Source organism: Mytilus trossulus, chromosome 9, assembly GCF_036588685.1.
Source record: "Mytilus trossulus isolate FHL-02 chromosome 9, PNRI_Mtr1.1.1.hap1, whole genome shotgun sequence".
In the NCBI taxonomy this organism is placed as follows: Eukaryota; Metazoa; Mollusca; class Bivalvia; order Mytilida; family Mytilidae; genus Mytilus; species Mytilus trossulus.
In genome coordinates this window covers 40,995,702-41,009,317 of record NC_086381.1, presented here as the reverse complement: position 1 = coordinate 41,009,317, position 13,616 = coordinate 40,995,702, and the positions used below count along the sequence as shown (strand labels likewise).

The window sequence follows — 13,616 nt, the reverse complement described above, 5'->3', positions numbered from 1 at the left end:
TATAATATCAATGATTAGTAAAGAAGGCGAGACATTTCAGCGTTTGCACTCTTGTCTTTGTTGTGTCATGTGTACTGCTGCTTGTCTGTTTGTCTTTTTGATTTTTAGCCATGGCGTTGTCAGTTTATTTTCGATTTTGGAGTTGGACTGTCCCTCCGGTATCTTTCGTCCCTCTTTTAATCTGATGCTGCATCAATACTTTAAAAAAATTAATTTATTCCTTGGCCATTAATTAAACTGTTTATGGAATCAAGTGTATAAAACGTATTAATCCATGTGTGCCTGCCGATAATCTCAGGAGAAGATTGGATGAGTTTATGGATCATTACTTTCATAAGCTCACTGGATAAATCCAAAATGTGCATACAGGTGCTAATGAAATGGCCAACATTGTGGAATATGGATGGTGCTCAAAGGGGATTTTTGTTTACCATAAACTGAAATACCTAACTCCAATGTAAATTAAAAAAGAGAAGTCTATATCAAAGGTTACACTTTATCATCCAACAGAATCAATAGAACACAAATGTCATACTACTGACTATGTACAGACATTTTCTGAAGAAAATGGTGGTTGAACCTTGTTTTATAGCTATTAAAATATGTCACTTGAATGACGGTTACTTCTTGTGGTGAGAGTAGTCTATTGACATACTGGCGTCTCATTGGTGTATACCTCATATTTCTTTGTTGATGTACATTACCATAAAAAAAACAAGGGGGAATAGAATCTATAAATAAGATAAATAAGATAAATGAAAATATTTAATAGTAGTAAAAAGCATTACTTGATGTATATTCATAAGCAAAATTACAGCTTGAAATAGCTGGAGACTAAGAGCTGTTTGGCAATTCTGAAATTAAGATTGAGTGATCCTTCTTTATGTATCTATTCCTTGTTGGAGGTAATAATATTCAAATGCTTGTGTGTTAAATTTGTAACAAATTGGCTAATAAGGGGTGCAAACATTAAAGAGTATTTAAAAATTTGCCAAATAACAGCACACTTTTTATTCGAGTCGCCTTCAAATTTATACAAAAAACTTTGTTACATTTCTAGATATATAAGCTGAAAACTGAAGATTGTTTGTTTTTCAACAAATCTTGGTCTGTTTTCGTTGAGCCTGCAACTTTAGTTGCAGAAAGCTCGACATACGGATCCGTCAGTCACATGTTCAATGTCCTTGACCCCATTTTCATGGTTCAGTGACTACTTGAAAAAAAGTAAGATCTTTTGTAATGTTAAAGTCTTTCTTATTATAAGTAGTAGGATAGCTATATTTGGTATGTGCGTACCTTGCAAGGTCCTCATGCCCGTCAGACAGTTTTCAGTCGACCTCGATCTCGACCTCATTTCATTGATCAGTGAACAAGGCTAAGTTTTGGTGGTCAAGTCCATAACTCAGATACTATAAGCAATAGGTCTTGCATATTTGGTGTATAGAAGGACTGTAAGGTGTACATGTCCAAATGTCAGGTGTCATCTAACCTTGACCTCATTTTTTTGTTCAGTGGTTATAGTTAAGTTTTTGTGTTTTGGTCTGTTTTTCTTATACTGTATGAAATAGATCTACTATATTTGGTGTATGGAATGATTGTAAGGGGTACATGTCTAGCTGGCAGGTGTGCTCTATTCTTGACCTCATTTTCATGGTTCAGTGGTCAAATTTAAGTTTTAAGTTTTTGTCTTTTTTTCTTATTCTGTATACAATAGGTCAACTATATTTGATTTCTGGAAATAATTAATGATCTATATGTCAGTCCTGCAGGTTTTATTTGACCTTGACCTCCTTTTTACAGTTCATTGATCAGTGTTAAGTTTTTGTGTTTTGGTCTGTTTTTTCTCAATCTATAAGCAATAGGTCAACTATATTTGTTGTATGGAAGAATTGTTAGCTGTACATGTCTACCTGGCATTGTCCATCTGACCTTGACCTCATTTTATATGATTCATTGGAATTTGGTCAATGTTTAGTTGTCTTGATTAATGTTAAAAGTATGTGACAGTTGTAATAAAGCTTTATATTTAGGACTATCAACATAATATCAATGAGAAGTAAAGAAGGCGAGACATTTCAGCGTGTGCACTCTTGTCTTTACTGAATCTTATATTTAGAAAACAATAAAAATCAGAACTATAATATAAACATGATAAACATGTTATTTTCTACAGATAGGACAAATATGTCCACATCATTAAAACACTCAGAACAATAAGTTGATGTGCAGTTTGTGTTTTTACATTCCTGTAATGTACGACTGGACCCTTGATTAGCTCCACAGTACATACAGAATTTTAGATCTGTCTTTTCCACTTTAAAGCAAGGACATATTGCAGATAACATTTGTTTTACAGACATTCTCTGCTCAGCAATTTTTTTATTCTTTATTGAAGTAACATGTTGTTTAATGAATGTGTGCCTTTCCGTGCGGTTGTAAAGGATTTTCTTCTGCAGAAAAGCGATACGTTCCATTTCCTGTTCAGGATAGTAGAAGGCACATATTTTACGATTGCATCTTGCTCCATAGGCTTGCAGTAAAACCAGGAGAAAAGCAGCAGCGTAAGCTGAACAAAGAACTGGAATGTCCGTGGCATCAGGAGGTGTTGGACTTGGCAGGCATACAGTTGTATTATAACTAGCCTCGTACGTGTTTTCAATGTTAATGTTATTTATAAAAGTGTTGATTAAAGCAGCCATTTGTCCTCCTCTGACCTTTAGGTTAATTTTACTTTTTCCAGTGACATCTACATTCACCTGGCCATACCTGTTTACAAGGAACAATATATAGAACAGTACGTAATTAAGGAACACAATCAGAGCACTCAGTAACACATGTAAGATGAGTTGAGAAATACCAATCACACTCTGGCTTCTTTCTTTTGGAGACATCATGAAGGATGTACTATCTGTGTATAGTTTCTTTTCCTTCTTTTGAAGAGGTAACACGCCCTGTTGTCCTTTCTCGCGTGTTTCAGAATCATAACCCATAAACTGGGAAGTAATGTAAATGTTATCGAATTCATCCTTGGCCAGATAATTTTTCAAGTAAAAAAATGATTGGGTTAGTAACAACAGAAGGGAAAGAGCTAAAAGTTGGCTCATACTTTCTACGATGTAAGTAAATGTTATTTTCTTGTCGGTCAAAGCTTTCTCAATCTCAGCAATGAATTCTTTAGCTGTTTTGGTAGCATTATTCACCTGGTCATTCTGAGACTTCTTGATGATGTTGAATTGAAACCATTTATCGATATCTTTGACCAGATTGACAGCAAAATCCGCAAGTTTCTCAGCTGCATTATCAAGTGTTTTGACTGGTGAACATACAACAGATGGTTTGAGTATAACACAGACCTGGTTTTTATCAAGGATTTTACAGACTGCTGTGATATCTAAATGTGGAACATACCTGAAAAAGAGTAAACTAGTTACTGTTCTCATCCTTAAACATATCTGTAAAAGAGTATACTATTCACTAATCTAATCCTGGAACATATCTATAAAAGAGTATACTAGTTACTGTTCTAATCCTTAAACATATCTGTAAAAGAGTATAATAGTTACTTACTGATCTAATCCTGGATCATATCTGTAAAAGAGTATACTAGTTACTGATCTAGGAACATATTTGTAAAAGAGTATACTAGTCACTGTTTTAATCCTGGAACATATCTGTAAAAGAGTATACTAGTTAAGGATCTAGGAACATATTTGTAAAAGAGTATACTAGTCACTGTTTTAATCCTGGAACATATCTGTAAAAGAGTATACTAGTCACATATCATCCTGGAACATTGCTATAAAAGATAATACTTGTTACTGTTCTTATCCTTGAACATATCTGTAAAAGAGTATACTAGTCACATATCAAATCTTGGAACATATCTGTAAAGGAGTATACTAGTCACTGATCTAATTCTGGAACATATCGGTAAAAGAGTATACTAGTTACTGATCTAATCCTGGAACATATTTATAAAAGAGTATACTAGTTACTGTTCTAGGAACATATCTGTAAAAGAGTATACTAGTCACTCTTCTAATCCCGGAATATATTCTAAAAGAGTATTATAGTTACTGTGAAATCTTGCCATGGAACAAACATGTACCTTGAAAGAGTATATACTGGTACTAGCGTCTGTAAAATTTAAACGTGGAACATATCTGTAAAAGAGTATACTAGTCACTGATCTAATTCTGGAACATATCTGTTAAAGAGTATACTAGTTCCTGTTCTAGGAACATATCTGAAAAAGAGTATACCAGTCATTGTTCTAATGCCGGAACATATCTGTAAAAGAGTATACTACTCTCTGATCTAATCTTGGAACATATCTATAAAAGAGTATACTAGTCACTGATCTAGGAACATATCTGTAAAAGAGTATACTAGTCACTGTTCTAATCCTGGAACATATCTATAAAAGAGTATACTAGTCACTGTTCTAATCCTGGATCAAATCTGTAAAAGAGTATACTAGTTACTGTTCTTATCCTGGAACATATCTGTAAAAGAGTATACTAGTCACTGATCTTATCCTGGAACATATCTATAAATTAGTATACTAGATACTTTTCTTAGAACATATCTGTAAAAGAGTATAATAGTCACTGTTCTTATCACGGAACATTTTTGTAAAAAGGTATACTAGTTACTGATCTAATTCTGGAACATATCTGTGAAAGAGTATACTAGAATTCGCGAACATATCTGTAAAAGAGTATACTACTCACTGTTCTAATCCTGGAATATATCTGTAAAAGAGTATACTAGTCACTGATCTAATCCTGGAACATATCTTAAAAAGGGTATACTACTCACTGTTCTAATACTGGAATATATCTGTAAAAGAGTATACTAGTTACTAATCTAATCCTGGAATATATCTGTAAAAGAGTATACTAGTCACATATCAAATCCTGGAACATATCTGTGAAAGAGTATACTAGTTACTGATCTAATTCTGGAACATATCTATAAAAGAGTATACTAGTTACTGTTCTTATCCTGGAACATATCTATAAAAGAGTATACTAGTTACTGTTCTTATCCTGGAACATATCTGTAAAAGAGTATACTAGTCACTGATCTAAGAACATATCTGTAAAAGAGTATACTAGTCACTGTTCTTATCCTGGAACATATCTGTAAAAGAGTATACTAGTCACTGATCTAGGAACATATCTGTAAAAGAGTATACTAGTCACTGTTTTAATTCTGGAACATATCTATAAAAGAGTATACTAGTCACTGATCTAATCCTGGAACATATCTGTAAAAGAGTATACTAGTTACTGATCTAATCCTGGAACATATCTATAAAAGAGTATACTAGTTACTGTTCTTATCCTGGAACATATCTATAAAAGAGTATACTAGTCACTGATCTAGGAACATATCTGTAAAAAAGTATACTAGTTACTGTTCTTATCCTGGAACATATCTGTAAAAGAGTATACTAGTCACTGATCTAGGAACATATCTGTAAAAGAGTATACTAGTCACTGTTTTAATCCTGGAACATATCTGTAAAAGAGTATACTAGTCACTGATCTAGGAACATATATGTAAAAGAGTATACTAGTTACTGATCTAATCCTGGAACATATCTATAAAAGAGTATACTAGTTACTGTTCTAGGAACATATCTGTAAAAGAGTATACTAGTCACTGTTCTAATCCCGGAACATATTCTAAAAGAGTATCATAGTTACTGTGAAATCGTGCCATGGAACAAACATGTACCTTGAAAGAGTATATACTGGAACTAGCGTCTGTAAAATTTAAACATGGAACATACCTGAAAAAAAAGTATACTAGTTACTGTGAAATATAAATGTGGAACATACCTGTAAAAGAGTATACTTGTTACTGTGAAATTTAAGCAATGTAAAATTTTTGCTTATATCAGTTTGATAGAAACTACTTGTGATAGAACAATGAGCATGATTATATTTTCTATAAAATTGCATTACCATCAAAAACATTGACAACTATCTTGAGGCCCTCCCCCTTAAAAAAAATCCCTACACCTTGGTCAATTACTATATTAATAATCACCAATTTTCAGTGTTAAGTTTTTTGCCTATGTTAATTTGATAGAATATTTCAAGCAGCAGCTGAATCCCAGTTTTTATCTATTGTTTGTTTTGATTATTAATCAAACGGTTCTGATGTCAGGCATGATGGATGATTGATAATATTTACCTTTTAGCAGAACTAAGTGTCTCACTACATTTGTCATATGCATTGCTGAGTTCTATTGTACAGTCATCATAAACACTGTTCATCATTCTGTCACACTCCTGTAAATATAAAACTTATAATATAAGTGAACTTTTTTGGATTCGAGCGTCACTGTTGAGTCTTTTGAAGACGAAACGCGCAACTGGAGTATATATAAAATTTAGTCCTGGTATCTATGATGAGTTTATTTATTACTAACAGTAAACAGTCACTCCTGTATTCCCTCTGCAGAATAAAGGTACATAAGGTTGACATACAATGAGGGTTGTAGTGTGATTAAATTATCTTCAAAATACACACTCAATAAGTAATATGTATTTATAACTGCTTAACCCTCTACTTAATAAGTGCTTTAACTGTGAAGCTGTGTCCATTTAGCCATGTACTTACTATTAATGCATGGCACCATTCACTTTAAGTTCTGTGTTTACTTGTGAAGCTAAATACAATGCACCATTTACTTACCGTTTTCCCTGTGAAGCTGAATACACTCAGCACACTGACTTGCTATTAAACCTGTGAAGCTGTATCAAGTGACCACTGTCTAAAACTTTACCTGTGAAGCTGTATCCAGTGCATCACTGACTTACTATTTTACCTATGAAGCTGTATCCAGTGCATCACTGACTCACTATTTTACCTATGCAGCTGTATCCTCTGCACCACTGACTACTATTTTACCTGTGAAGTTGTATCCAGTACACCACCGACTCACTATTTTACCTGTGAAGCTGTATCCAGTGCACCATTGACTCACTATTTTACCTGTGAAGCTGTATCCAGTCCACCACTGACTTACTATTTCACCTGTGAAGCTGTATTCAGTGACCATTGACTACCATTTCACCTGTGAAGCTGTATCCAGTGCACCACTGACTTACTATTTTACCTGTGAAGCTGTATCCAGTACACCAATGACTTACTATTTTACCTGTGAGGTGTATTCATTGCACCGCTGACTTACTGTTTCACCAGTGATTCTATATCCATTGCATCACTGACTACTATTTCACCTGTGAAGCTGTTTCCTGTGCGCATCACTGACTACTATTTCACCTGTGAAGTTGTATCCAGTGCACCACTGACTCATTGTTTTAATTGTAAAGCTGTATTCAGTACACCACTGACTCACTATTTTACCTGTGAAGCTGTATCCATGCAGTGCACCACTGACTCACTATTTTACCTGTGAAGCTGTGTCCATGCAGTGCACCACTGACTCACTATTTTACCTGTGAAGCTGTATCCAGTACACCACTGACTTACTATTTCACCTGTGAAGCTGTATCCAGTGCACAACTGACTCATTATTTCACCTGTGAAGCTGTATTCAGTGACCATTGACTACCATTTCACCTGTGAAGTGAATCCAGTGCACCACTGAATACTATTTTACCTGTGAAGCTGTATCCAGTACACCACTGACTAACTATTTTACCTGCGAAGTGTATCCAGTGCACCACTGACTACTATTTCACCTGTGAAGCTGTATCCAGTGCACCACTGACTAATTATTTCACCTGTGAAGCTGTATCTAGTGCATCATTGACTCACAATTTTACAAGTGAAGCTGTATCCATTGCACCAAGATTTACTTTTTCACCTAGTTAGCTGTATCCAGTGCGCCCCTGACTCATTATTAAGTCTTCCAAACAAAGTTTGGAGACTTATTGGTTTTGCTCAGTTCTTATTATTTTTTTTTTAATTTTTATTTTTCTTCCGCCGCTTTAAAAATGAACTTGTCCGCAGCGTTTCTCCAAAACCACTTGTCAGATTTACTTAAGGTTTCATAGAATGGTAGACTAATATATATGTCTAGGTTAGCCATTCATCTTTCGTTTGTGCATTGGGGTCTATTAAGGGGTATTTGGGGGTAGAAAGGAGGGAGGTGTTTACTATAGAACCCTATGGGATTTTATTTTCTAAAATTTTCAAATGAATATAACTTGAAAACTGTAAGAGATAGATACATGCAGTCCTCAGAAATCATTATAGGACAATAAAACAAATCAAATGAAATATAGGGGGAGTTCCTGGGGGGTCATCCCCACCCCCTTCAATTTGAGAATATGCTTTTATCTTGTAAAGGGTCCAGATCCCCACCCCTAAACCACATATATTTTTAAACGGGACGATAAATCTAATCAAATCAAATTAAAGGGAAGTTCCCAGGGGTCATCCCCATCCTGTTCAAATTGAGAATGTGCTTTCATCTTGTAAACGGTCCAGATCCCAATCCCTAAACCACATATATTCCTGTAGGGGACAATAAGACTAATCGCATTAAATTAAAGGGAAGTTCCCGGGGGTCATCCCCATCCCGTTCAAATTGAGAATGTGCTATTATCTTGTAAACGCTCTATCCAGTGCATCACTGACTTACTATTTTACCTGTTAAGCTGTATCCAGTGCACCAATGACTTACTTTTTTTACCTGTGAAGCTGTATCCAGTGCACCACAGTCATATATTTTACCTGTAAATCTGTATCCAGTGCAGCACTGACTCATTATTTCACATGTGGAGCTGTATCCAGTGCACCACTGACTTACTATTTTACCTGTGAAACAGTATCCAGTGCACCACTGACTCACTGTTTTACCTATGAAGCTGTATCCAGTGCACCACAGTCATATATTTTACCTGTAAATCTGTATCCAGTGCAGCACTGACTCATTATTTCACCTGTGGAGCTGTATCCAGTGCACCACTGACTTACTATTTTACCTGTGAAGCAGTATCCAGTGCACCACTGACTTACTGTTTTACCTATGAAGCAGTATCCAGTGCACCACTGACTACTATTTTACCTGTGAAGCTGTATCCAGTGCATCACTGACTTACTATTTTACCTGTGAAGCAGTATCCAGTGCAGCACTGACTCATTATTTCAAATGTGAAGCTGTATCCAGTGCACAACTGACTACTATTTTACCTGTGAAGCAGTATCCAGTGAACCACTGACTTTCTATTTCACCTGTGAGCAGTATCCAGTGCACCACTGACTTACTATTTAACCTGTGAAGTAGTATCCAGTGCACCACTGACTTACTATTTTACATGTTAAGCTGTATCAAGTTCACCACTGACTTACTGTTTCACCAGTGAAGCTATATCTATAGCATCACTGACACCTATTTCACCTGTAAAGCTGTTTCCAGTGGATCACTGACTACTGTTTCACCTGCGAAGCTGTATCCAGTGCATCCCTGATTTACTATTTAACCTTTGAAGCAGTATCAAGTGCAACACTGACTACTATTTTAGCTGTGAAGCAATATCAAGTGCAACACTGACTACTATTTTATCTTTAAATCAGTATCCAGTGCATCACTGACTTACTATTTTACCTGTGAAGCAGTATCCAGTGCAGCACTTACTCATTATTTCACCTGTGAAGCTGTATCCAGTGCACCACTGACTTACTATTTTACCTATGAAGCAGTATCTAGTGCACTACTGACTTATATTTTACCTGTGAAGCTGTATCAAGTGCGCCACTGACTCGTTATTTCACATGTGAAGCTGTATCCAGTGACCACTGACTACTATTTCACCTGTGAAGCTATATCCAGTGCACTACTGACTCATTTTTTCAGCTGTGAAGCTGTATGCAGTGGGCACTGACTATTATTTTAAATGTGAAACTGTATCCAGTGCACCACTGACTCTACATTTCACATGTAAAACTGTATCCAGTGCACCACTGACTTACTGTTTCACCAGTGAAGCTATATCTATTGCATCACTGACACCTATTTCACCTGTGAAGCTGTTTCCAGTGGATCACTGACTACTATTTCACCTGCGAAGCTGTATCCAGTGCACCACTGACGTACGGTTTTAATTGTGAAGCTGTATCTAGTGCACCACTAACTCATTATTCCACCTGTGAAGCTGTATCCAGTGCATCATTGAGTCACTTTTTACCTGTGAAGCTAAATCCAGTGCATCCCTGATTTACTATTTTACCTGTGAAGCAGTATCAAGTGCAACACTGACTACTATTTTATCTGTGAATCAGTATAAAGTGCACCACTGACTACTTTGACACCTGTGAAGCAGTATCAAGTGCACCACTGACTAATTATTTTACCTGTGAAGAATATCACTTACTAATTAATTCATCTGTGAAGCTGTATCCATTGTGAAGTTGTATCAAGTGCACCACTGTCTTACTATTTCACCTTTGAAGCTGTATCTCGTGCACCACTGTCTTACTATTTTACCTGTGAAGCTGTATCTCGTGCACCACTGTCTTACTATTTTACCTGTGAAGCTGTATCCAGTGCACCACTGACTACTTTTTCACCTGTGAAGCTGTATCCAGTGCACCACTGACTACTATTTCACATGTGAAGCTGTATCCAGTGCACCTCGACTACTATTTCACCTGTGAAGCTGTATCCAGTGCACCACCGACTACTATTTCAGCTGTGAAGCTGTATCTCGTGCACCACTGTCTTACTATTTTACCTGTGAAGCTGTATCCAGTGCACCGCTCACTTTCTGGACACCATGTTTAATAGCAGCAAGAGCATCATTAATTGGTTTTATGGCTTTATCTATTTGTTTTCCAATTTCCTTTATATCTTTAGCGTGTTTATCCAGGACATCAGTAATTTGCTTTAATGGCACATTTAACTGCTGTCTGAGAGTGTGTGACTGATTCTGAAAGAGTTCGGTACTACAGGCCATACTTCTGGATACTTCTGAAGTATTTATAGAGATGTTTTTGATTGGTCTTGATAAAAGGAGTCCCAATATTACTGCCAAGATGGCTACCCTTCCTCTACCAGTAAATAGGCTAGGAATCATCAGTAGCACGATACAGCGGACATGGACAGATAGTGCTAGACCTAGACATGCTACGGCTGTCACTCCAATAGATATATACCCAGCTATATCCAAGGCAAAACCAAAACTGTAGATTAGCAGAACAAACAGTATTCCACCAGTCAATATTCCAGAAAAGATACCAAATATAGCCTTTAGGCAGGTGAATGTATGGCGGTTACTTTTAAATAGTTTGTCAGGAAATCTAAGGGCATCATTGTATGAGGTTGGGTCTTCAGTCTTTTTCTCTTCAAATCGAAGTTTTGATTTTCCTGTTTTTGTTTCCACATGTGTCATTTTTTATTTCTACCTGTACAAAGTAAACAAATTTTGTATACTCTTTGTCAAATCAAACTAAGTTTAGCTATCAAATCTGGCAGTCATAGACAACAGTCATAATAAACTCAGAGTACAATGTGATTAAATAAAGAATACTTACTCTCCTAGAAGATTTGAATTTCAAGGCATTATTTCTATTCAAGTTTTGCTTTAAGTTTATTAATTATTGAAATGCTAGTTAAAAGTCCTGAGTGAGTGACAGTCAGCTGTGATGAACAAAAATTTAAATCATCACTCAATAGAAAAAGTATAAGTAAATACATGTTCTCTTAGAAACTCTTTCCACATAGTTAATAGATAGAAATTTCTTATGAATGGTCTCATAAACGTTTTGAGGCTCTTATTATACTTTAAATATAACTAGAATGTCTTCATTGAAATTCCAAGACCTTATGCAACAAATAATTACTGTATTCAAAAGCTCATATATAAATAGTGTTTTTATTATGTTTGTTTGTCAGGTTGTAGTTAGTACATACAATCTATTGAATACCCATTTTTATCAGCTTAGACAGTTTTTAGGCGTGGATTTTTGTCAACCCACAGGATATTGTTAAGATTAGGAAATGGGGTTAGTTTATAAATGAAGCAACTATCCACCAAAGACCAAATAATGTGCATGTAACAACTGTACGTCACTGTTACCTACACTTTCAACTATGACCAAAAATCTTACTGATCAGTTTGCCCAAGAGTGCTTGAAATTGGGAAACAAAATGTGAAAAGTTTGAGTTCATTTAACACACATAATGGATGCTTTTTAAATCTAATTTTAAAAGACACATATAGTTATGCTGATACTCAAATTCTGTTTATGAAGTTATTAATTTTAAAATATGTCGTTCCTGAGTAGGGTTGTTTTTTCTAGGAGAAATTTTATGATCTGTTATAAATAAACTCATCATAGCTACCAGGACTAAATTTTGCATATCTAATCTCATTTTTCAAAGAAAACTTCATTTGTTTACATTAATAAGGCCGTTAGTTTTCTCGTTTGAATTGTTTTACATGGTCTAATCGGGGCCTTTTATAGCTGACTATGCGGTATGGGCTTTGCTCATTGTTAAAGGCCGTACGGTGACCTATAGTTGTTAATGTCTGTGTCATTTTGGTCTTTTGTGGATAGTTGTCTCATTGGCAATCATACCACATCTTCTTTTTTAATATTTGAGTGTTTGTTGAATAATTTTTCTAAAAAATGGAAAAATATTTGAAACTTTATCTCATTTCCTGAGGAAAACTTAAAGGAAAAGATCCATTCCCTATTAACAAAGCTGTTTATATCTATTTCCTGGTCATAAGATAGAGTGTGCTACAAAAAGACTGTGAGATATTGTAGATAACAGTCTCTCATAGTTCTTTTAAAAATGACACATATATTGTGTATTTAATATTATATTGTGTTCATACTTGTATGTATGTGGTGAGACTATAATAAACCATTGAATCTAAATCTGTGCAAATCTATTTCTTGGTCATTTGATTATGTCACCGAAAATTTATGAAATTGCATTGTTTTTATTTTTATGCCGCATTTATGGGCATTATATTTTCTGGTCTGTGCGTCCGTCCTTTGGTTCGTCCGTTCATCCGTCCTGTTTCAGTTTAAATTTTCTGGGCGAGGTAGTTTTTCATGAAGTTGAAGTTCAATCAACTTGAAACTTAGTACACATGTTGCCTATGATATGATCCTTCTAATTTAAATGCCAAATTAGAGATTTCCCCCCATTTTCACGGTCCACCTAACTAAGAAAAAGATAGTGCCCATGGGGCATCCGTGTACTGGGGACACATTCTGGTTTTTATCTAAAATTAAGGAAGAGACCTTACAATTTTAAACATAAAGTTATTAGATATCCTTTCATTGCAATAGCTGATATTTGAATTTAACATTGATGGATTGATTGTTGCTAATGTTTAATGTACAGTCATAAATTTTATTTATCTAGTACAGAACAAATACAGGTCTCCTCAGAAATTAATGCTAGGGTTAAAAAATGTACTGATTGAATGGCACTCACCCTTTGTTTGTCAACATATTGTATCTTAAAGGCAACAGTAGTATACCAGTGTTCAAAAGTTAAAACTTGAAATAGGGTATACTTTTGACTTTAAATTTAGTAGTGTGATCTTTCAATTACAAAGATGTTTAAAACAAAGCACTAGAAACATATCTATGACGCTGAGTAATAAAGA

At 35.2% G+C, this 13,616-nt stretch overlaps 1 protein-coding gene across 5 annotated transcripts in view; it reads right to left on the bottom strand.

The window, feature by feature from the left end:
- Positions 1–747: 747 nt before the first annotated feature.
- Positions 748–13,616, bottom strand: part of LOC134682921 (DC-STAMP domain-containing protein 2-like) — a 29,316-nt gene continuing 16,447 nt past the window's right edge. For 4 of the 5 annotated variants that reach the window (XM_063541845.1, XM_063541843.1, XM_063541846.1 and 1 more), the window contains exons 2-4: positions 10,722–11,391; positions 6,208–6,305; positions 748–3,408 (exon numbers count right to left, since the gene is read on the bottom strand). In XM_063541845.1, coding sequence (XP_063397915.1) covers positions 2,136–3,408; positions 6,208–6,305; positions 10,722–11,378 — 2,028 coding nt within the window. In that variant the 5' untranslated portion in view covers positions 11,379–11,391 and the 3' untranslated portion in view covers positions 748–2,135. Of the gene's footprint in view, positions 3,409–6,207; positions 6,306–10,721; positions 11,392–13,616 lie in introns of those variants that run through there. The other variant, XM_063541842.1, reaches the window with a different exon arrangement.